The sequence below is a fragment of the Prosopis cineraria genome, unplaced genomic scaffold, assembly GCF_029017545.1.
Source record: "Prosopis cineraria cultivar Desert tree isolate PC_DT_omini unplaced genomic scaffold, ASM2901754v1 PC11, whole genome shotgun sequence".
NCBI classification, from domain to species: domain Eukaryota; kingdom Viridiplantae; phylum Streptophyta; class Magnoliopsida; order Fabales; family Fabaceae; genus Prosopis; species Prosopis cineraria.
The window spans coordinates 2,849,196-2,874,735 of NW_026555342.1; the positions used below are offsets into that span (position 1 = coordinate 2,849,196).

Here is a 25,540-nt window from a genome sequence, read left to right on the forward strand (position 1 = left end):
GAGCATTTTGACAAGAAAAAATGACATTAAAAATCTTTTAAATTATTTAAATAATATCTTAATCATTTAAAATATCATAATTCTTCTAAAATTTTTTAAAAATTTTTTATTATTAAGAAATTAATATAAAAGACTAAATTTTTATAATTTAAATAAAAATCTCAATCCTTAGAATAAATATTTGTGAATTTGTAAATTACTATTGAATTTTTACGATTTAAAAAAAAGGTCATGAATATTAGAATAAAATGTGTGAATGATAATTGATATTTACAACACTTGAGTAATATAAGAATTTCAAATGTAAATTTACAAATTATTATTAAATTCTTGCGAATGGTGAGTGATATTTACAACATTTGAGAAATATCGGAGACTTCAAATGTAAACTTGTGAATTGCCATTGAATTCTTGCAAATTTAAGAAAAAAAATTATGAATCTTAGAATACAACTTGTGAATAGCAATTGATATTTGAAACGTTTAGAAAATATTAAAATTTTAAATGCGAACTTGTGAATTGTTATTGAATTTTTGTGATTTAAAAAAAATTGTGAATTTTATAAACTTGTTAAGTAAGGGCACAAAATATTTGTTTTGAGGCTTGAGATTTTTATTTCAATCAAGGGCAATTTAATCTTTTATATTAATTTTTTAATGACAGAAAAGTTTCTAGAGACTTCAGGAAAATTATAATATTTTGAGGGACCAAAATGTCATTTACATAATTCAAAAAAAATTTATTGTCATTTTTTCTTTTAAAAATTAAGCTAATAAAATTAATTGTAATTTGAATTTTTGGGCATGCAGAAGTATTTTAAATTTTTTTAAAAAAATATAACTTTAAATTCTTGTATTTAACTCAAATTTTGCTACTAATTCTTGCATTTTTTTATATTTTAATTCTTTATACTTTTATTTTTTAATTTTTTAGATCCTTCCATCAACAAAATGTAGGAACCTAAAATAATAAAAAATTTAAAATTTAAAATTTAAAATACTAAAAAAATATAAAAATTAATAGTAATAAAAAATAAAAACATAGAGATTTAAAATATTAAAAAAAATTCAGAGATCAATAATAAAATTTAAATAAAATATAGAAACATAAAATTACGTTTTTTTAAATTTTTTGAACATGCATGTGATTAATTTATTTCTAAGATCCTAGGTGAGATTCTCCCAATTGAAAGCCATCGGTATAATTTTTAATGGTTTTGTCGTATTAGGAAAAAGAGCTAGGAAATGTCTCCCGTGCTTTCCCTTCTTCCTTTTCATGGCCCCCTTTCTCTCTCTCTCTCTCTCCCTTGACGAGCCCTCAAAATGCACGCATAATTAATGTCTCTCAGACTCACACATGGATAAGCTAAAGCGGCTTTCCCACTGGCCACAGCAACTTCAGTTTTCTACTTTCTATATTGCATGGTAAGTATTTTGAGCCAATACACTCTCTCCATTCACCACAGCCTCTTCTTTCTCCCTCAACAATTTCTGCGTTCCATCTGGATAATTGCTTCGAGTTTGCCTCTCAGTCACAGTAGTTTCTGATCTGTTAATCTTCTTCTATTTTTTGTTCTTTAACTTTAGACTTTCTTGGCTTCTTCAACGCTATGTCAGATCTATCTTGCTTGTGTCTGGATCCTTCCTTCTGTGTTTTTCTTTGTCTATGAGCAATCGTTGCTGCTGCTGCTGCTGCTGTTGTTGTTCATCTTTAATGAGTTTGTGTATTTTATTCGAATTACCACTTTGATTTTTCTGATCTCCATTCACTATATAGTTGGTTTTTTTCATTCTTATATATTCGTGTTCTTAAACCATCATTCCTGTTTGTATGATCTCTGGAGTCCCATTAATCGTTGTTGTTGTTTTGTGGGATAAAAGCAGACAATCTCTGTTCTCTGCTTGCATATCATCTTTGATTTCTCTCCAGGGGACCTATGGCTATCCATCAATTGTTGATGTTCCATGTCTTCATTTAGCGTTGAAAGTTAAAAAAAAACAAAACAAAACAAAAAAAGGTTAAAAAAAACGAGAAGGAGAAGGAGAAGAAGGAGGCATTCCCAATAAAAGCATGGTGAGAAAGGTGTTGAAACTTGAAATCACAGCATAAGAAATTAAGAGGTAAGTGTATATCAGCGCTGTGCAACGCTACTATATGCATATTCTTAGTATGCTTTACATTATTATTCTTCAGAACAAGTCTCACTGTGCACCTCATAGTTGAACAGTTGATTAGAAGACGGGGCTTCAAGAACAAAGCCACTTCGACTAAAGTATTAGCACTTCCCAAAATCCTTCAATCTTCACCTTGTCTTTGACAAACCTGATCAGGTAAGGAATCCCCTCTCTTGGTTCTCTTGTTATATTAAGTGTTGGGATTTTAGTGGGTGAAAATTAGTTAGGGAAAAAATTGATTAACGTAAGGTTAATATTTTTTTTAAAATTGATGTTGTGAAATTGATTTATTAAATGGAGGAAAAATTAGCTTTATGTAAAATAAATTTGAAGAATCAAATGAGGAAAATTTGGAGTGTTTGGATGATTTTTTTTCCCCAAAACATACTGTCTGTTCAAATTAAATTTAAGATTTTTAATTTATATTTATTAACATTAACATTTTTAATAAATTTATTTTATCATCAATCGATCTAGACAGGCTAAATAATCAATTTAATATTAAAATTTTTATAAATTAACAATTTAAAATTACTCTGAAGCTTCCAGATTTATATTTATAATTGCTATAAGTTAACAATAATAAAGATAAATTCCTAGCTAGAACTTTTCAAAAAAAAAATTTATAAAAAAATTATAAGTTAAACATTTTAAATCTTAACCATCTATATATTAAATCTAAAAAGTTAATTTATAAAAATTATAAAAAAATTAATATTAAATTGGGACTAATTCAAATTAAATACGTCAGATTGGTTATAAAATAAATTTATTAAAATTTTTATAATTTTTATGACTTTTATTTTAATAAATATAAAATAAAAATATAAATTTAAAAACCTTAATTTTAATATGATTGTTTTATATATTTTTTAAATCAAAATATCAAATTTACATGTAAATCTAAAATGGTAAGATCCGATTATTACCAAAAAAAAAAAAGGTCAGTCCGATAGAACATTCTGGATCATATTTAAAAAAAAAAGAAGGAGAAGTGTACATGTAACGAACGCTCGACTTTGGACATTTGAACACATAAATTAAAGCTGCTTGTGTTAAAAAGGCGTTTTTATACTTTTTTTGTTTTCTTATGCTTGGACTTGGATTCTTCCCTTAATTATTCATAATATTATGGCCATTATGTAATTATTATTGTTGCGGCCCTTCTCTAGGGAAGAAAACAAAAATCGAGGAAGCTCCGCGGCTGGTGTTAAAATCTTTGGGAAAGACCAGGTTAGTATCTGAAATTTTGCAGCACGTGAGAATACACACATGTGCACGCATAAACACCCGCACCCGAGGCCCGCACGCACGTGCGCGAGCAGTCATATTAATTTAGGTGTATGAATAATCGATATATGGATTCTGTCCTCAGAATTTTTTGAAATATAAACTGAAAACTGCAATATTTTTTTTTTGGCTAAATACGAGTTAATTTTATTAATCACAAAGAATGCAGATTACAAACATTAATAGCTTAAATCAAAGAAAACTCTTGAAAAAGCCTATCATTACAATCTAGCACGCATCTCACAAACAAAAATCAAGAAAACAACAAACAAACAGATACAAAGCAAACAAACCAGAATTAACCAGTCCCAGTTCTATCAGAAACACAAGAATCACAGGAAGAAACATTATAGGGCCTGTTTGAAAACCTGTTCTAAGAATAATTTTCTGTTCTGTGATTATTATTCTGAAAAATAAGGGAGAATGAAAAACATCTATTTTTATTATTTTTTTATGAAAAACACCTATTTTCATTATTTTTTTTATATTTTTAAAATATGTTTTACAAAACACTAGTTCTTAAAATAATAAAATAAAAATAATTTCAAACAGCTTCCACATTGGCAGCCAAAGAATCTGCAACTAAGCCACGGATCCATCATCTTAGCACCACGGGCTGCAAGGAAGTCCACAACAGAATTACCTTGCCTCGCAACCAAAGCAAAGTCCACACTGCCAGCAAAATCTTTGAGCGGCAACAAATCTTCCAAGACAGTCAAACAACACCAATCACAACCCTCCACAGAATTCATCAACAATGCTTTAAACAAGAATTCACAATCAAGTTCAATACAAACCTTATAGTTTTGAAATCTTCTGATTGCCATAATAGCTTCCTTTACTGCCAAAATCTTAGCCATCTACCTTGAAGTAGCCCGGACTGCTGCACAAAAACCTCCAAGAAAGGTCCCTTTATAATCTCTACAAACAGCCCCCCTTCAGCACAGTTATTCTAAGGTTGAAAGGCACCATCACTGTTGATCTTCACAGTAGCCAACTCAGGTGCAACCATACACTTATTCCGTTGAATTTCTGGAACATTCCTCACCTTGTTTGGATCAGGCACAATCCATACACGATACAATTCTTTCACCATTCTAACAGAATTATCCATAACCTTCTTGAGATTCACTTGTATGCCCTTAAAAACAAAATCACACCTACTCATCCATGTTTCGCAACATATCACTGCAATGAGGGCTTCCTCCTCATCTTTCCGCCCACTCACCTGCAGAAAACATGCATTCCAACCAACTAGAAATATTGCAATTAATATTACAATCAATCACAATATTTAAAGGGCATCCAAACCAACAAGCAGCAGTCCAAGGACAATAAGAGAGCAAGTCTTTTTTTGGAAAAGAAAAACAACTAACAGGATAAACAGGTATTTAGGTGGCAACATATTAAATTAAAAACTTCTTTACCTGCATAAGTAAGCAATTTCTGCTTCCAACCTTGCAACCTCATCCCAATTTTACTGGTCACAAAATTCAATGCTGCCACCTTAGACCTTTTCCAATAAACAGGAAGCTCCAAGTATTTACCTGGGTTAGCAGAAGCAGAAATGCCCACTGCATTCGAGATTTCTTCTTGCAGTTCTGGTTTGGCATTAGCTGAAAAGAACACGCATGATTTGTCTAAATTCATTTGTTGACCTGAAGCCCCACAAAACACCTCCAAGATCTTCTTTAAAACCAAACAATTATTCTTCTCTGCTTGCACGAAGAACACAACATCGTCAGCAAAGAAGCAGTGTGAAAGGACTGGACCAGATTGCGACAACTTAATTCCAGCAAGTTCCCCTCTATCAACATGATACTGTATCATCAATAAGAGCACATCAACAGCCATAATGATTAAGCATGGCAACAAGGGATCACCCTGACGTACAACCCTGCCTGGCTTACTACTAGAAATTTTCCTCCTAGAAACTTGCAAACTAAACATAACAGATGAGATACACTTCATAATCCAGTCCACCCAAACACTGCAAAAAACCATGCATTACATAACACGTTTCAGGAAACACCATTCAACTCTATCATATGCCTTGCTAAGATCAATCTTTAAGGCTAATTCAACTCTCTTCCCTTTCTTCTCAAGCTTCAAATGATGAAAATCCTCCTGAGCAACAACGACGTTATCCTGAATTAGTCTCCCTGCAACAAAAGCACGCTGCTGCTGGGTAATACTCCTACTCATTAGATGTTTCATTCTGCGAGTCAAGATCTTGGCAATCACTTTATAGACCACGTTACAAAGCCCAAGGAGTCGAAAATGATTGATTGATTCTGGCTTCTCATTCTTTGGAATGAGCATAATATTTGTAGAATTAATCAGATCCAGGTCAGTATTATCAGTAAAAAAACTATCCACCATTTCACGTACCTCCTCCTTCACTTCCTCCCAAGAAGACTGATAGAAAAGGGCCGAAAACCCATCTGGTCCTGGGGCTTTCACTATGCTAAGATCAAAAATTGTAGGTTCAACCTTATCACTGGTAACAAATTGAGTGAGCATATTATTATCTTCCTCATGCACCACAGTCTGTACATAATCAAGAGCTTCATCCGTGAGTGACAGCTGACAGCTCAGAGGCTGCAAACAGATCAGTGTAGAATCTAGTGAACACCCCGTCGATCTCTTCAAAATTCTCCAACCAGGCCCCATTCTCACCTCTAAATCTTAACTCTTTGTTTCTAACCCTCCTCCAAATCACAGAATTGTGAAAGAACCTCGTATATTGATCACCATAATTCAACCAGTTAATACGAGATCCCTGCCACCAATATCTTTCTTCCTTAATACAAGCTTCCTCGATCTTCATAATCAATCTGTCAGCCTCCTCAGCCTTCTCAAGTAAACATTCCAGAATGGCAATCCTCTAATTGACTTTACAAATCATCAACTAATTTTCGGTTATTATTCGGAAACTCCTTGCTACAGTCAATTAGGGCCCTTCTACGAGAACCCGACCTGCCCACAATTTCCTTCACCTTACACGGCCTCCACAGATTACTTCCCTTCCAACCTGCCGCAATAATACCCAAATAATCCTTGTGCTCAATCCAATTAACCTCAAATTTAAACACTTTCGGAGTTTTAATCTCTTGGTAACAGCAGTCAGCAACCAAAAGATGATGATCTGATCCAACAGGTTCACAGTGAAAAACCTGAGCATTCTGAAACTCTTCCCCAAACCCAATATTTCCCAGCCCACGATCAATCGTCTCCTTGATATTGGCCTCCCCCAGCCTTTTGTTATTCCACGTATAACTCGATCCCTGAAACTCCAAATCAATTAGATTGTAGTCAGAAAGGAGCTTTTGAAAATTCAAGATCTTACACGAAGCTCTTCACCTGCCCCACTTCTCACTTTGCGAAGTCAAGCCATTGAAATCTCCTATAAAGAGCCACGACCCCACCTCACCTCTTGCCAGTGCTCTCAACCTGTTCCAAGCCACCAGGGATAATTCTCATCGGTTGGGCCATAAACAAAGGTCAAAAAGGCCGGAATATCATCACTTGAACAACTGGCTCGAACATGAATCATGTTATCAGACTTATACAAAACATCTAGTGCCACTTCCTCCTTCCACCAAAGAACTAGCCCTCCAGATAAACCTCTTGGAGCCACAGCAACCTTATTCTCCATACCACATCGTATTCTAACTTGCTCTAACCTCCAATCCACCATCTTTGTTTCCATCACGAGCACTACCGAGGGATTAAATTTCCTACAAGTATCTTGCAAGTTTCTAACTGTCAAGGCTCTCTCAAGACCCTGGCAGTTTTAAGATATAAGCCTCATAGCCCCCCACCGGCTGTTGAAGGCCAGCCACCCAAGCCATCAGATAACTCATCACCTGGCATCTGCAATAACCCAGCTTTAAATTCAAAATTAGCCATGCTAACAGCCACATCACTATTACCAGATGCTAGCATATTTGGAATACTCAAATTAACAGCTAAATATTTGTTTTATATACTTTAAGATTTGGCAATCTAAATGACCCCTTCAAAGTGAGCTGGGCTTGTTTTTTAATTGATTTTGTTTTGTTTTCCTAATGAAACAAGTCAGAAAAGAAGAAAAAGAGACTTGAAAAAGTGACATACTCTATTGATCTTTAAAGTTTACAATATATACACAAAATAAATAAATAAATCATCCTAATAATAACTAATAAATACAATATATTCCTCAGTTAAAGGGGCATATGCATAAATCTCATCAACAGAATAAATTAAATCTCAATAAATAATATATCATAACAATATGTATAAATCTCAATGAATAATGTATCGTAACACTCCCCTCTACTTTGAGTTTGTAAGAACTTGCATTGCTTGATCTGAAGAATAAATTAGTTGGTTGGCAATAGTTATAATAATAGTAAGAGCAAACACCAACCCTTTGTAAAATAGAGAGAGGTTTCAAAGAGAGCAAATATACACTCAGGGTGGTTCTCATATGCATGAATCATATAAATCATCACTAAACAAAAATTTTAAGTGATTTTCGAATGAGATAAATCAGTTGGCAGAAAACTTGGGAGTGATTCTTAAGGATGAATAACAATGTGAAAAATCTAGAATAACTCTCTAAGGAATGGATCTCAAGGCAGAAAAACTTTGGAGTAATTCTTCAAGAAATGAATCACTAGATGAAAAACTGAAGAGTAATTCTTGAAAAAATGAAATACTAAGCAAAAAACTTAGGAGTGATTTTCATAAAAGTGAATCATTAGGTGAAAAAATCAGGGTGATGAGATTTAATGCATATTGTTATTGATCTTATCTATTGAGATTTATACATCTTGTGATGCTCATAACAATACTATAGACCTATTAAAAATACATTACATCTATAACTCCACATATCTAATAGTTAAACTGATAATGCATTACAAGTTTAACAATAATTGTATACAACTACCTTATTAGTAATTTACAACTATCACTTCAATATTTTATAACTATAACTTCACATATATAATAGTTAAAGCAATTATGCATTATTAATAAAGTTTAACACCATTTTTTATAACTACCTCATCAATAATCTATAACTATTATTTCAATATTTTACAATTGTAATTTTATATATCTAATAGTTAAACTGATCATATGTTACTAACACTAATTGCTTATAACTACTTAATTAGTAATTTATAATTATAACTTTAAATTTTTACAAGTATAACTTCTCATATCCAATAAATAAGGGTAGTATTGTCTTTGCATCTTAATTTTAAATTATACTCAAATTCTAAGGAATTTGGCTGTGATTTTTGAATTTCACAAAATTTATTTGTAAATAATTTTGCTCCATAGACCTATACGTAATTTTCCAAAATATATAACAATATGTATAAATCTTTTAATAAAAAACAAATCTCAGTAATGTATCGTAGCACCAACAAACATATAAGGTGTTATGATGTGTCGTGAATTTTTACTTCTTCCAGCCTTATATGTAGGGTGTCTTTTAGAACTTTCTTCTAGTCCCCAATTTATAAGGTGTTATTATTTTAAATTATAAGATACTTTTGGATAAAATTTTACATACAAATAAAACTCATTAAAAATACTTAACAATTTTATTTTTTAAAAACAAAAATATAAACTTTTAAAAATACCTTTTATTTGATATATTGAAAAAAGAGGAATAGAAATTAAATAGAGAGAGAGAAGGGGTAGTGTTGAAATAAGTCTTTTTAATGAATTCTTAATTTTTTCAAAGTGTCTTATCTTTTAAGATATTGAATTCCTCCCAAAAGTGTCTTATAATTTGAAACGGAAGAGATAATAATTTAAAAGGTTTTTTTTATCCCATTTCATTTAATAAAACATCTTGTAATTTGTTTATTCATTATAATATTAATTAAGAGTCAAAGTGGAATGTTGGGGCATTTTTTGAGGAGTTTAAGATTTACCATAAGGCACCAAATTCACAATTAATTAATTAACAAGTGGCCTTTTAAAGTTCATAATTTTGGCTGGTTCTAAATTAAGGAGTTATGAATTTCTAAAACTTAGCTGTTATTTACATAAAATTAAGTTATTAATTCTTCTTATTCTGAAGCCCAATTGTTATTCTTGTATAATATTTTACATTATAGTATTAAATTGTATCAATATCCCACTGATTATAAAAACCTTTTGGAAAATCATTAGGTTTTAGGATCAAACTCCCATTTGGTCACCCTTCCTAAAACTTTACCAAACAATCACCGACCTTTGCTCAGGTCATTGGCCAGTTGGTAGAATTATTAATAATTTGGTGCCAGCAACAAAGTTCTGGTGGCCACTAGCGGGGGCAACAGTGCCAGTGGGCGGTGGATGGATTTAAGTTTGTTTCATTAAAAATAAGAGCATTTTAGTAATTGTGCTGTAAAACTTATTTGCAATAAAGGATATTGCAATGTGATATCAAAATTTCAGAGACTTAAGTGCAGAATTATTTCTTATTGGTGACCTGTGAGTAATTGTCATAGTTGCTAGTAAATTACAGAAGAAAATGTAGTCAAATCTTTGTAACAAATGTTTTCTAAATTTCATTATGTTTTCTGAAATTTGACATTAATATGTGAAAATTTTGCAACCAATGTTTCAGCTCATAAAAATAAAATATTAAAAAAATGCTTAACTAATACGTGTAGGTGGAAGAATTTTATTGAGTTTCAAAATTCTGACACTAATATATGAAAATTTTCAATGTTATTCCAACTTTTGACATAGAACATTGGAAAGACTTGTCGCACAGATTTGATATTTACCTTCTTCAATCTACTACTGATTTTATAATAAGTTGCAGCTAATATCCTTGAATTTAATGTAAAACATTTTAGGGTGGGAAAGGGTAATTATACAACTTCATATGATTATCAAGGACCAAATGTGTTTTACTGAAATTTTGAATTCATTGGTCTTGAATTGAAATAAATTTAGGTTGTGCTTGGATAGGTGGATTTGAGTTGAGAATTTGAATTTGAAATCTCACATTTAAAATTCATAGATTCTAAATTTTGAATTCATAGTCAAAGACGGCTGGCTGGTGCCGGGTGAAGCCGGCGATCCTGTTTCAGTCGATGTCGGTGGTCCGGTCTCAGTCGAAGTTTATCTTCTGGTGCCGGTCATTGATGATGTCGAAGTATAGAAGATAGCGAAGTTGACAAATGAAGGTGAAGGAAGAAAGAAACTTCTATGAAAATTTGAAATAACAGAAGTTTAGAAAGGATTTTAAATTATAAAAAAATTGAAGTAGGATTTGGATTTGACCCAAATCTAGATTCACACATTTTTTATTATTCAAACAATGGATTTCACTCAAATTTAAATCCATATGCATCCAGACATAACATTAATGTATTGTTTGCAATCTGCAAAGTATCATTCTCCTGTTGGTATACTATATACATTTGTATGAAATAAAACAATGGTGCAAAATAACTAGTAGCATCTTATTATAGTATTTTCTTAAAAAAAAAAAATCCCAACAATTTACCTTACTACAATTTGTTGGTGTTAATGGTTTTTAGCGTAATAGTAATAATAAAAGATGTGCACAAAGCAATAACTTGATTTTATCTTTTATATACTCAATGATAAAGACAATAAATTTATATGTATATCGAATATGGTGGCGGTCAAGGCTTAGAATTTGTATGCTATGTGTTATAGAAGTTTTAATTTTCTTTAGTGATGTAACTTTCAGCATGACCTTTCATTGCAGTGCCTCAATCTATAATGACATATAGAGTTAGAAATTAGGGTGGGTCAGGAGCCTGAATAAGCCCGACTTAAATAGGCTTGCCTCTTAAAAAAGTCTAAATAGTCAAGCCCAGCCCAAATTTCTTTAAGCTTCGGGCGGTTGGAATACTCGAATTTTATTTTTAATTAATTTTTTTACTTTAAAATTCCTTATTTTATTTTATAAAAAATATAAAAAATATTTTTTTTTGATACTTAAACAATGTATTGGACTCAAATATATAGTATTTTAATATAACATGGCCTAAAACTTAAAGAATTAATTAATAATTATTATATTTTATATTTTTTTAAAATAAATATTTTTATTTGGGTATTTGGACCAAGCCTAAATTCGATTGAACTTGGCCTGAATTTTTTCAAGCCTATTCGGGCTAAAAAACTGTCTTTTTTTTTTCTGAGTTTGGTTTTAAATTTTTTTGGGTGGGTTTAGACTAGTCCGTAAAGCTTGGCCCTTAAAATTGGCTCTAATGACATAATAATATAAGAGACGCACCTCTTCATTTAAATATTCTCACAATCATCCAGCTCCCATTTTCAAGATGCACATAAGCTGTTATTGCTTCAAAAATCTTATGTTTTAAGTAAAAGTATCTACGTGCTCGAACATTTGCTTACTAAGACATGGATGGTTTTCTCACCCATTTGGAATAGTGTGACAGACAAGGTTTGAACCAGCTATAACATGTGAACATAGGTGGGCATGCTTTATGTTTAAGATCCCAATGTCATCAAATTTCTCATTATCAAACTTTGTAATTATAGACCTTGTAAAAAAATTTCAATTGAGAATCAGGCTTGGATGTCACTTGTGAATTACCAAAGTAAAAAATATAAAAAAAGAATTCTTCTCTCCAATTCTATATAAAAATCACATTATTCTTAAAAGAATAACTCATGATTCTTTTTATGAGACACTTTACATTAAAACTCATAGGGCCCGAGCGAGAAATTTTTCAATAGAAAAATACAGTTGACAATAATCGTCTCATTTGTACAAGAACGACTAGAAATATGTACAGTGCTTCTGAAAAAACCTAAAAATATTAACTTGATTAATAAATCATATCTTCTAAAATCTCAATTACAAATATGATAGATATAAGTGGTTTTAGGCCAAGATAATAAATAAAAATAATCACAATGGATTTTAGAAATTTGACTCCTGATCAACCATAAGTGATTGAATTAAAAATGTGGATTGTTTGTTTTCCAAATAAAATGTGAATTGTTAATTACTATACATAATCCCGCATGCATGTTGTAGAAATTGTACATTAGGTTAGTTGTGTATCTAGGGACGCACTTGGTCTAGCTATATTTGCAAAGCTAGTCTCTTATGCATGTTATTTGATGGCTGATATCGATTTCAATCAATGACAGGCCCAGAAAAATTTATCAAGGGGCAAAATTTATACTAAATATAAATATTAATTTATTTTGAAAAAAATATAATTGTAAATATTAATAAAAATAATATATAAATAAAATACATGGTAATTGTAAAAATATATATTAATGTCATTTGCATCATAAATTTATTTTTATAATAAATATAAGAGTAAACCATGTTTTAAAATATGTATGCTTGATAATTTTAAAGAGAGTGTGGGGCCATTAATTTTTTATTGGGGCAATTATAATTTTAAAGGGGTGCCAATTGTAGTTTTAACTAAGGCTTGGGTAAAAAGAAAATTTTTCTAGTGGGGGCAATTATGCCTAATGTAGATCGTTCCTGATTCCAATGCTGTGACATGTAAGGAAATATTGGTCAATTTAGGAATGAAGCAACTTCTGTATTTGTGTTGCTAAAACAGTTATATTGAAAACTTTGAAAATGGAAAACAAAGATTGTCAGCTGAAAAGCAGAGTGTGCTCCAAGAAATAGATGAAGCCAATAAAACTAGAAGTATATAAGATCTATAAGATTTGAACATTTACTTAATAGTACATGAAAGGTTTCACCCCATTGGAAATAATGTGGTAGACAAGCTTTGAACCAATTATCTCACGTAAATAAGTGTGCATATATATAAGATCTCAAACTGTTGTGTGCCATATGTTGTTGATATTTTTCACACTTAGCTGACTTACTTTTCATGAAAGTTTTGAGAGGCAAATCCTTAAACTTCTAGAAGTAGTCTCCTTTCACTTTTATATTGGTATACATTGTCGAGAGTACCGCCATGATCGGTACTTCAATGACAAATATAGGCTTATAGATTTATTTCGAGCTAAACATTACAAAATGTTTATATAAACAGACATACAAAACCAAAATTGTTGTTTTCGTAAATTGAATGATATTGAAAAATAATTTTTTAGAAATTTATTTTTAGGGTTAAAAGGGCAATTTTTTAAACTATGAGTCCAGAAGCTTCTGGGTTATTGAACTCAATTTTGGTGCACTTTTCTCAATCAACATTTGAAATGGTGCAATGTCATCCCTAATGTTAATAAAATTTAACTTTGATAATTAGTAGACAAAAAAATTATAGAAAAAGGCTTCAAAAATTACCCCAAAAAAAAAAACAGTTGACCTAGAAAACTATAAATACAAAAAATATATTTAAACACCATGTTTAAAGGCAAAATTACCATTCAACCTTATTTTTATGAAATTAAACTCTAGTAGCGGTTTCAAAGCCACTATAAACACCATGTTATCTTGTGGACCTGATTTTAAAATGGATTTGGTTGAGGAAATTTCAATCTAACTTTAGAGTGGTTAATCAACAATATATGCTTGGTAGGTTTGATACCATTTGTCTAGTTACTTTTGTAACTACAATCTCTTGTTCATGTTAGATGGAGGAGATCGGTGCCAATGTTGCAATAACATGTGCTGACAGATTGGTAGATTTAGGAATAAAAACACTTCCGTATTTGTGTTACTACAATAGTTATGTTGAAGAGTTTAAAAGGGAAAGAGGAAAGTTGTCAGCTGAAATGGAGAGTGTGCGCAAAGATATAGAAGTAGCTAAAACAAGAAAAAATGAAACTGAAGTTGATGATGTAGTTGAGAACTGGCTTCAAGAAGGGGAAAACATTATTCAAAAAGACACTAAACCAAAGAAATGGTTTGGTTTGTGTGTCAATTTCTTTTCCCAATGTTCACGAGCCATGGAATTGGAGAGGTTAACGACGAAAGACATTCCAAGACTAATTGATCAACGCAAGGGCTTCACTCGAGTTGCACGTTCAGCTAGAGCTCCAGGCATCGCATATCATTCACAAGAGTTTATGTATTTTGAGAGCAGAAGGTTGAAATTTGAACGACTTTTAGCGGTACTTAGAGATGAAAATAATCATATGATTGGATTGCAAGGGATAGGAGGAGCAGGGAAAACCACAATGGCAATCGAAGTTGGGCAACAAGTTGAATCAAAGTCCTTTGGTAAAGTCATCTTCATTAGTGTGTCTACCCTTATGGATGAAAAAAGGATTCGAGATGACATTGCAAAGCAATTGGAATTGCAATTAGAGGAAGAGAAACAAGTAACACACGCACAACAAATATGGACTAGGATTGTGAATGCTGGAAAGGTACTCATAATACTTGATGATGTGTGGGAAAAGCTTGATCTTAAGAACATAGGGATTCAGCCTGGCTTCCATAGCACGGGTACCTGTAATGTTTTGCTAACCACACGTTATGCAAACATTTGTACCCAAATGGGATGCCAAAAGAGTATTCAACTTGGTGTCTTACCTAAGAAGGATGCATTGAATCTTTTCCTTTCTCATGCTCTTGAAATTGGTCAGGATTGCCTTGAAGATTCAAAGAAAGTGGCATTAGATATTGTGATTGAGTGTGGAAGGTTACCTGTTATAATTGTAGCAGTGGCAAAAACCTTAAGAAACTGGCATCCAAATGAATGGCATCATGCTTTGATAGCATTGAAAAGTACTGAACCATTAAGGCATGAGACTATTGATAAAGATGCAATGGAGTTTTATAATTCTTTAAAGTTAAGCTATACTTATTTAAATGATAAAGAAGCCCAAGTTCTCTTCTTGTTGTGTGCTATATTTCCAAAAGCTTATGAAATACCTATAGAGGTTTTATGCAAAATTGCTAGAGGTTTAGGGCTTTTTGGAGAAGTTGACAACTATTATACAACAAGAAGTCAAGTGCATGTGACTAAAACAAACTCATAAATTCTTCTTTATTATTGAAGGATGGTGAAGAATGTGTAAAGATGCATGATGTAATTCGCAAAGTGGCCATGGAGATAGCAAACAAAGAGATTCAAGTGATCGATTCTAAGAAAAAATTGAAGGAGAATATGAAAATATTCATCTTGGATCATGGATGGCTTTTCTAATTGTTTTGATGGAGGACAACTTGAGGTTCTCTTAATATGGATCAATGAAAATGGTTCTTTGGAAGTTCCAAGTGAATTCTTTAGAGCTATGAAGAGTCTTAGGGTGTTGTTTTTTTTTCAAAGATTGAGTTTGGGAGAACTTTAGCTCATTCATTGCCTAAATCAATTCAATCACTAAAAATATCAAAACATTATCCCTAACAAATTGGGAGTTAGGTGATATCTCTGTATTGAGAATCTTAGAGAAGCTTGAGACTCTTGAATTGATTAATTGTTCAATTATTGAATTGCCAAGTGGAATTAGTGAGTTGGACAATTTGAGATTTCTAGGCTTGATGCGTTGCTTGATTGAGAGGAATAATCCATTTGAAGTGATTGAGAGATGCTTGCAACTCGAAGAATTGTATTATGTTTTGAATGAGGATTATATGGCCAAGGGTGGAAAAGATCCTCAAATTACATTCCTTCCAGAATATCAAAGATATCACATAGATGGAAGCAAGTTCTCTACCTTCTATTCTGCTCAGTTGGATACTTCAATAAAAAAATGTTTCAAGCCGGGCGAGTTACAATTTATCTTCTCCAAACAAATGATTAAATCCTTGGCAGCAAGAGCAGAGATTCTAGAGTTAGAAGTTTATGAAAGAGGATGGAGCAACCTTATTCCTGACATTGTTTCAATTGATGATCATGGAGCCATGAATGACTTAATCAAGCTTTCTTTGAAGTCTTGGCTTGAGGTAAAGTGTTTGATCCATACAGAGCATCTACAACTAGAATTTGGTGTGACTATCTTCTCCAAGTTAGTTGAACTGCAGCTTGATATCGTGGGTGTGAGAGAATTATGTCATGGTCGTTATCCTACTGGCTTTCTCAAGCAACTACAGAAGCTGGAGTTAAAGGCATGTCAAAAGTTAGAAGGCACATTATTTAAGGGGAAGCTAGAGTTGGGTAATCTCAAGTCTATAGAAATAGTGGATTGTTCAATGATATGTCTTTTTCATCCATCCACTGCTCAAACTTTAAAGGAACTAGAAACGTTTAAGATCAATGAATGTTCTGAGCTGAAATACATAATGAGGGATGAGGGATCATCAAGAGAGGAGAAAAAGGATGAAAAGGATCTTAATCCATGGAGTCATGACTTAATGTTTCCAAAATTGAAACACCTCGATGTCAAACGGTGTAGCGAATTGGAATTCATATTGCCAATTTGTTTGTGTGAAGATCTTCCATTGCTAGAAAGTATGGAGATTTCGGAATGTCAAAAGATAAAATATATATTTGGGCAATATTCAAGAGAGGGAGGGCTGTATCAATTGAAAAAAGAAATCATCCTCCATTCGCTAAAAGTAATGTCTATTGAGGATGTTTCAGAATTTGTGGACATATATCCCGAATGTTATCTCCCAAAAAAATCAGCGGTAAATACAAGTGAGGTGTCAAAGGTAAAAGACAAGAGTCCAACTCACAATGTTTCTTGGGGTCCTTTATGTTGTTTTATGTCAAAATCAAGCACTACAAATGAAGATGATCTATCTATGTTCAAGGCAACTCAGTTGGACCCCACTACTTCCCAGGTACACATACATGTTCCTCCCTGTCACCTTTTATTAATGTTGCTTCTGTTATTTGCATTAAGAATTAATTAATAGATTTTCTGCATTGCAAATAAAAATGTTATGGTTACTTTGTCCATTATGTGCTACTTGGGGAAGGACATTTACAAATTACTTTTTCATATCAAATTTATAAGTTCCAATTTCTTAATAATTTTTAATTTTTAATATAGTATCTGAAATGTGGTAAAATTTAAGTTAGATGAGAAATGAGAACAAAAATTCTTTGGTTATAATTTGTTAAAGAATAAATCTCCTCCCTCATGTTTTCACATTCATTCTCCTATGGTGCTACGATCCTTTCAAGGGAACAAAAAGACAAGAAAAATTTAAATATTATATGTACACATTTTAAATTTATTAAAGATGAATTCATATATTTGTCTGAAATGCAAGCATTGTATTAATAATACATATGCTTGTTTGCTTTAAGATTAATAGAGTAGAATTTATTAAGACAAAGAGTAAAATGCTTTGACTTCCCCTTTATTTTATTTTAATTATAGAGACCTCCCTTTTATTTTTGAAACTTATACAAACCTCTTCTATTGTGAATTGTTATAAAATACAAATATCCCTTCTATTTTTAAATTTCATTTCCATCAATCTAATTGTTTGTTGCCCGTTAATAAATCATATTTAATAGACTATAATACCCCTATATAAATATAAGCATTGTCTAAAATTTATTCAAATTACCCAAAAAAATTAATGCATATACGCATTACCTTTTTAATTTATATTTTAATTTTTTTAATTATGTAAACTTGTTTATTTAATAACTTTAAAAAAATTAAATACATAAGTTGGCTAAAATAATATTCAAACAGGTAGTTAAAAAATTTAATATAATAAGGATTTAATATAATAAATTATTCAATATAATTTAGGTTTATTTTTATTTAAATTCCTTTCATTTTAACACAAATTTTAAATCATTTATTTAAATATTGACATACTAAATTATTTAAATTTTTATAAATTAGGAGAGAGTATACAATTATTATAAGGGAAAATTAATAATTTTTAACTTTTAATATAATTACAAATAAAAATTAAATATTTTAGAATATTTAGTAGAGTATTCCAAATGGTATTAAGTTTTGCAAATTGAACTAAGTTGCAGGTTTTGAAAATAAAGGAAAAGTTTCTATAGTTTTAATAAAATAAAAGGAAGGTTATTATATTTTACTCTTAAAAAAATCAATAGAGTAGATACTCACTACTTAAAAAAAAGTTTTCATCAAGTCGGTTATAATGTGTGGTCTGAAATATATAAAATTAAGGGACAATGTCAATAAAATTTGCCTAAATTATAATGACAATCTGGTCCGTTGAAATGCCATAATTTTACTGAAGTGTCCATGAACTTTTGTGTTAATAAATTTTAAAATGAAAAGATCATTTTACCTTTGAAAATAACAAACATCAATAATAACTTTTGTTTAAGGAGTAACAACTTTTGTTCTGCACAAGAGTTGAATAAAAAATTATAATTTATCAAATATAATTTCTGTTATTGAAAAACAAGTTCTCAAAATAACAAGTTGCAATTATAAATTTTACTTACAAAATAACAACTTTTATTTTGTGAATCACAAGAGTTGAAAATGAAATAACAACTTATCATGTACAATTTTTATTATTGAAAAACAAGTTTTTAAAATAACAAGCGATAATAACTTTTGTTTAAAGAATAATAACTTTTATTTAAAAATCACAAAAATTAAGCAAAACATTACAACTTATCAATACGTGTAAAATGGTTTTTTCAATTTATAATTTATTGACACGAAAGTTCCTAGACACTTTAATAGAATTATAACATTTTAAAGTACCAAATTATTATTTATATAATTGGGAGGATTTTACTGCCATTCTTCCTAAATTAATCTCCCTTAACATTTCAATTTTAATTTAAAATTAGCATCCTTATGAGAGTCTTATCTTTTGACCATAGAGCCCTTGCTGTTAGTTTTTTCTGTTATATGGGTAGCGGAAATTGCATTTGTCATGTTAGATTAGACTAATGAAAGTACATTATATCTAATATGGAATAAAAATAATAACAACTTTTTTCAAATAGTTTAAATATGAAGGATCATGATGTAATTTTATCAGCCACAGTCGCTTTCAATGTCGCAACTCTCCCAGATCAAGCATATCTTCTAATATGGGGTCTTACCTTCTCTAATCCCAAGCCTAAACTAGCAAAAATTAACTTTAAGAAACAAACCATCTTTCTGAAATTTTTTTTTTCCTACTTTAGGTTCAATAAAAAAAGTTCTCTCATTTCTAATTAGCAGTAACGCTTAGTACATGTTTGATATATGAAAAAGTATTTTCTAAAAAATTGAAGAATGTATGTAAATAAAAGATAGATGTATATATATAATTTCTTTTTTAAAATCTACTTTTCTACCTATCAAGCGTAAAAGATCGAGGTCTTGCTGAAAGTCACTTTGGGCATGCTATGGAAACCAACGCCAGCAAATCGAAGTCGTAATTAACAAGTTTTGGATTGTATATGATGTGATTTTTACGCCACGATGTCAGGTTTCGTTAATATATATATATATATATATATATGTATATATATCTAAGGAGGGTTCTTCTCGGTATTTTACTTCTTGAGGAAAGAATATTTTTGTGGTTTCATTTCATTTGTCAACAAATTTCAGCAAGCAATAATATTTGTTTTCTTTTATTGTTAAAGATTGGGCCATTAAAAGATATTGTAATTAAGATTTGGGATCAGCTTATGCTTGAGTGAAAACTGCATGAACCAACGCTTACTTTATGACTCTTCATCTAAGCCATTCTATAAAGAAAAAATAAATTTTATTATTAAAAGTGTTCCTTCAAATCATTAATCCTCTAACTGATTATAAGGTTTAAGTTTTATTCATTAATTTTATGAAATATATTTTCAATCTTTTACCTATAACACTGTTAGTCTCAATTCTTATTTTTGTGATTTACAAAGAAAAAAAATATTTACAGTTAACACATGCAATTTTAATTTATTGAAGATGAAATGATATATTTGTAAGGAACATTACAGGCATTAAAGGAGGAGAAATATGTTGGGAATATAGCTCACGGAATTTTTACTCCACCATTATACCCATTCACTTTAAGAGAGATGAAGATGGGAGGTATTACCAAGTTAACGTCGATGTTTTCTGTATCCATTGCCTCATCGTTGAAATCATTGGAAAAATTAGAAGTTAGAGGGTGGGATGCATTGGAGCATATAATAACAGACGAGGGCCATTGTGGTCATGATCATATGAATGCCAACTCTATCTTCCCCAACTTATACACTGTTGAAATCTATAGATGTGACAAGTTGGAATCTATATTTCCAGCTTCTTGTTCTACAAACCTTTTGCACTTGCAATCTGTGCTTATTGAGGAGGCCCGTGAGTTGAAATATGTGTTTGGAAAATCTTATGGTGATGATGATTTACTTCGTCACCAATCATGATGTTGAGATTCATCTCCGAGCTCTCACCAAACTATGCCTTAAAGGAGTACCAAATGTGGTCCGTATGTGCCCTGAAAACTACTACGTGACAGCACTCTCCCTAACTGATATCACTTTTGGATCAGGATGTCCACAACTTGCTATAACATCTCTTATAAATTTATCTATGGGTGAGCATAAAGGACAAGAACAACTCTCAAGAAAAGAGGTAATTAATTAATTACCCTCTTAGTTTCCAATCGACCGTTTTTCAACTAGTTAGTTTATGATTGATTGATACTAATATGTATTATGATACAGGTAATTGGGATGCACGTGTGCAATTTGAAACATCTTGGTTTAGGATCCTTGGACATGGAAACAATTTTTGATCTTGAAAGACTTGGAATTGCAAGTCCTGTGAATTCAACTTTGGAAACCTTAAGTTTGGAAGACTTGAAGAACTTGAGGAACATGTGTGTGGGACCAAAGAACTATCTGGGCTTTCAAAATCTTTTCAAGCTAACAATCCATGATTGCAATGCATTGAAATTTATCTTGCCTTCATCTATCTCGAGAAGCCTACCATATTTGAGATACCTACAGGTATCAGATTGTGAAGAGTTAGAGCGCATCATTGAGGATGATGATGATCCGCGTCACCAAGAATGTTGCTTCCCAAATCTCCATAGGATTATTGTGACAGATTGTGAGAGGTTGAAATGTTTATTTTCTATCTCAACAAGTGGTAGGCTTCCACAGCTCTCGATGTTGTTAATAGGTGATGCCCAGAGCTTGAGCAAGTATTTGGATGGAAGCAGGGCTCAACAGAAAAGTTGGCCAACAAGGACTTGTATTTCCCAAAACTCTTTGTGATACTCCTTGAAGATCTTCCAAACCTTCATACTATCTGCCCTGGAATTGATTTCCAGACAGTGATTTATCGTCATGTGGAGAATTGTCCCAATATCTCTTTAACTTCGATTAATTTGGATTTCGCTGAAGGTAAGCATTCAAAAGATTGATTAATTATATCTACGATTACTATATGTACTTGCTATGATACTTGGAATTGTTTTGTTTGGTAGGATATGAGGACTGGTTTCGAAATTCTGAGAGTAACAAGGTCAACATGGATGAAGATAATCTTTTTGAACAATTTCTTGAGGTAAGTACCAAAATAAAATAGATATAGGAAGAAAGATTTGCATACGGAAACAGTCTAAATATTTCAAGTTCTCAAATATAAAGAAACATACAATTGGCTTCCTTACTAATTTAACTTGCTACAAATTCATTCACAACTTTTTTCCACTTTGCCTTCTATGATTTACTTTTTATTATTGAACGACTTCAGCTCATTTCATCTTTTTTAATATATTTGGTTATTGTTCAGAGGTTAAGAGAAGTGTCTATAAAGAGGGATTGGCCAATTAGAGTGGAGCAAAATAATGGTTCACTGAATGTATGTATATTATCCTTCCCTATAACCTAACACAAGAAGCCAACAAATATATTTCCCTCAAAGTTTGTTCCAAATATTGATACAATATCAATAAATTAAATCAAGAACTTTTCATTTCTTTGTGATTTCCAATATGTTACAGATTAAGGAAATAGCAGGCGCAAGTGTTGAAGAAAGTCCAAAATCAGAGGAAGCTGTAAAAGCTGATGAAATCAATGATTCAGAAGAATGCAACAAACCAGCACCGTTTGCTGTTCCTACACAGATTGAATCTGCACAAGTAACATTATCATCTTTTACAATACTAGATGAATCAGTTAAATTTATGCGGGTTTGTGAATATTCAGACATGTTCATGTAGAGTGAAAGAGGACTTGATTTGCATCCTAAAGATCAACAATCAAAGCCATCAGATTCTTCCTCCTCTAAAGCATCTTCTCAAGTAAGTTATGAAGTACCAAAGCACGAGGGAATGAAATTGTTTTGCAAGTTCTTATTTCTGATATACCATCCATGATAACTCCAGCATCTGATTCAGATATTTTAGAATATATCCCCAGCAAACACCTTCACTTGATTATGTTTTACAAAATTTAGCTAATAAAGAGTATTGCTTTTGAAGTAACTGCAAGCTGAAATTAATTTACCACTTTGTGCCATGCATCAAATTATCAAGGAAACAATGAAGCCAAGTGTTCAAGAGGGTTCAAAATTAGATGAAGAGCTCAGACCAAATCAAATCATGGATCTAGAATTAAGCAAGCCATTGCCCACAGCATTTGTTGTTCCTTCGGAAAATGAATCTCCACATGTAAGGATATAGTCCTTCCTCATGTATGTTGAATTTATGGTAAATGATACAACTTTATTGTGCTCTTTGCATATCTGTGTTGATTTAGGATAATTTGGTTTGGGAAGAGGGCAAGGGCAAGAGAGTCACATTGGATAAAAAAGAACTACCAAAAACAGAACCTGATGTGAGTCCTAATAATTCACAAAAGGTTAATTAACAATCTGCAGAAAACTATATTATGTACAATGCTTTAGTGTCAAATATATATATATATATATATATATATCAAACAAATTATGACATTCGGTGTTGTGCAGAATACTGAAGCAAGTATTGGAGAATGTATTGAATCAGAGAAATATGACAAAGCAAGTTCCTCAACTTCTTCTGATCCAAAAGTCTCAAATGTATACCCACTAAAGGTAGATTTAGTTCGCTGCATCCATTCTAGCTTTAAATGGGTCTCTTGTTGCTTATTCATTCAATTACTTACGTGGAATATGGAAAGGAACCAATGGATGATCGAGAAGCACTTGCAGAAATTATAATAGCCAATGAAACTCCTAATCAAAGAGTAAAAGGACTTCCCAATTATTATTTTTTCCATTTCCAGCCCATTGACTTAATTTTGCATTATTATTAGTACTTCATTGATTTTTTTGGACTTAGATATCATCAATCTCTATTTCGGAGAAGCCTCAAATAGAAACTTCAGCTGGTCAAGCAGACCTAGTTGATATCTCACAACTAGACGAGAATATTTCAAACTTTATTGAATCTGCGCAAGTAAGTTTATAGTCTATTGTATTAGTTTTCAAGAAGATATTATTTGTTTTCTTTAATTTTATTCTATTGTTAAAACTATATTTTTACATTATTGATTTTTAGGTGCCTCCAATATCTACTAATGTGAAGTTTCAGACAGTTACTTCAAATATCCACACACATCCATGGAGTTCAAAATCAAATGCATCAGATATGTCTTTTGACCCAACATCTCCACAAGTAGGTTTATACTTTATTGAATTACTTTTGGGAATATTTTTTTTCTTGAATTCTAAATTACTAATTTTGGTTATCGACATAAGTACATCGAAAAATACTTGCATTATAAATTCTTGTCATATTGTCTTTCTAGTTCAATCCTAAATTGACTCGCATGAAACTTTTTCACAGTAGCAACTAATCAAGGTAGGAAAATTTTTAAGATATCTAGTAAAATTATAATTTATTCTCTTACTGTATATAACTCATCACATATCTGTAGTGGCTTCTAATGCTAATAACAATACACTTCTTAGAAAAGCGCAAAAAAAAAAAAAACAAGAAGAAGCAATCTTGTATACAATATGTAAGAGGTAAAGCTGATGCATCTTTCCATTTATTTCAGGGTCAAATCATGGTCAACCAAACAGAGACTTGCATTGATGATGAAATTAAAGATGACTATATGGTCTCTAAACAAATTGAGGAGGATGATCTTATTTGGTTATTCCGGATGATGAGCGAAGGTGCTGACGTGGAGGTTGACATGCCTTGTATCCCAAAAATTGCATCTTTTGAAGATGACAAAGTGGCTGATGCCTTTGCTGACATAGAATCCTTACTGAAGATGGATCTCAATCAAATAGCTAACTCTGAAGAACACACTCATCGCCTTGAGAATGCTCTCAGCTTCTTGTCCACTCATTGTTCTGAGATTAATGAACCTTCCACACATGGCCTTAGAGGAAAACTAGAATCTTTTCGCCACGAAACCCAAAACATTTTGTCTTCCTTTAAGCTAGCCTCTTCTACACTTGACACGTTCATCAAGCATGAAGAAAGAAAGAATCTGATCCATGAACAACATTCTCAAAGGATGAAGGCAGCCATTGATCTTGTCTCTGAAATTTCCAAGGCTGATAACCGTATGGCTGGCTTGAAGGAGAAGATCTCTAGCTTGCATGCTGAACTGAACAACAAGGAAAAGGAGCTCAAAGACTGTGAGACTAAACTGTCGTCTCTTAAGGAAAAAAAGAAGAAAAGTGTTCGGGACACCATAGGATTCATGGAGGAGTATGAGGCTGTGAAGAAAGAAGGTTCCCACATGGTGGATGACCAAACAAGAGCAAGGAAAGAACTAGAGAAGGTGGAGAACCAATGGCCTTCATGTGTGGCCAATTTGAAGAAAACTACATTTCTGTTGGGAAGTCTTTATAGCCGAAAGCTTTAACTTTCGGACGCCATTTATTTAAATTTCTGTAACTCAAAATAAAACATGTACAAGACTCAATGTTGTGTGCACATTATTCCTGGGGTTTTTATCTACCACATTGAAGGAGTGTTACCCCTTGGAAGTGTTTCCATTTATGCGATTACTAATATTTTAAAGTTTTGGCTGGTTAATTGCTGCTGTCTTACCTCAACTATATTTGGCTAGGCATTAGGATGTTATGAGGAGAATTATTATGGAAAGTATGAATGAAGAAGTATAAACAAAACAAGAGGACTCTTTGTCAGATCTCTATATGGCAGAATATTGATGCTCAACTTTTTGGCTTAGTCTGTCTCTGACTAGTTCTTTATTGGCTTGTTCATGGAGTGTCTACCGCATCTGTATCATTTGCCTCTTATTAAGAGGCTG

At 31.8% G+C, this 25,540-nt stretch overlaps 3 protein-coding genes across 15 annotated transcripts; 2 read left to right on the forward strand and 1 right to left on the reverse strand.

The window, feature by feature from the left end:
- Nucleotides 1–1,305: 1,305 nt before the first annotated feature.
- LOC129285715 (uncharacterized) lies at nt 1,306–25,302 on the forward strand. Of its 9 annotated transcripts, none has more exons than XM_054921543.1 (18): nt 1,306–1,424; nt 1,884–2,120; nt 2,220–2,330; nt 3,347–3,407; nt 14,049–17,148; nt 20,252–20,885; nt 20,978–21,661; nt 21,745–21,824; nt 22,053–22,121; nt 22,264–22,401; nt 22,483–22,563; nt 22,798–22,932; nt 23,021–23,122; nt 23,232–23,336; nt 23,423–23,488; nt 23,584–23,700; nt 23,803–23,919; nt 24,305–25,302. In XM_054921543.1, exons 8-18 carry the CDS (start codon nt 21,789–21,791, stop codon nt 25,127–25,129), a joined length of 1,791 nt encoding a protein of 596 aa, XP_054777518.1. In that variant the 5' UTR covers nt 1,306–1,424; nt 1,884–2,120; nt 2,220–2,330; nt 3,347–3,407; nt 14,049–17,148; nt 20,252–20,885; nt 20,978–21,661; nt 21,745–21,788; the 3' UTR covers nt 25,130–25,302. The 9 variants fall into 9 exon arrangements, with proteins under 9 accessions (XP_054777518.1, XP_054777516.1, XP_054777517.1 ...); XM_054921541.1 differs by having other exon boundaries at nt 1,311–1,424; nt 1,587–2,120; XM_054921542.1 differs by having other exon boundaries at nt 1,364–1,424; nt 1,617–2,120.
- On the reverse strand, nt 3,684–5,952 carry LOC129285717 (uncharacterized). 5 transcript variants are annotated; one of them, XR_008587267.1, is made up of 4 exons: nt 4,892–5,952; nt 4,513–4,718; nt 4,262–4,385; nt 3,684–4,167 (listed from the first exon to the last, which is right to left on the reverse strand). XR_008587267.1 is itself a non-coding variant. In XM_054921550.1 (2 exons), exons 1-2 carry the CDS (start codon nt 5,466–5,468, stop codon nt 4,417–4,419), a joined length of 879 nt encoding a protein of 292 aa, XP_054777525.1. In that variant the 5' UTR covers nt 5,469–5,952; the 3' UTR covers nt 3,684–4,416. The 5 variants fall into 5 exon arrangements, 1 of the variants encoding a protein (XP_054777525.1); XR_008587268.1 differs by having other exon boundaries at nt 4,262–4,718; nt 5,012–5,952; XR_008587269.1 differs by having other exon boundaries at nt 4,262–4,692.
- On the forward strand, nt 14,049–20,677 carry LOC129285611 (uncharacterized). The gene is made up of 3 exons (XM_054921363.1): nt 14,049–15,147; nt 15,812–17,148; nt 20,252–20,677. Exons 1-3 carry the CDS (start codon nt 14,049–14,051, stop codon nt 20,675–20,677), a joined length of 2,862 nt encoding a protein of 953 aa, XP_054777338.1.
- Nucleotides 25,303–25,540: the final 238 nt, after the last annotated feature.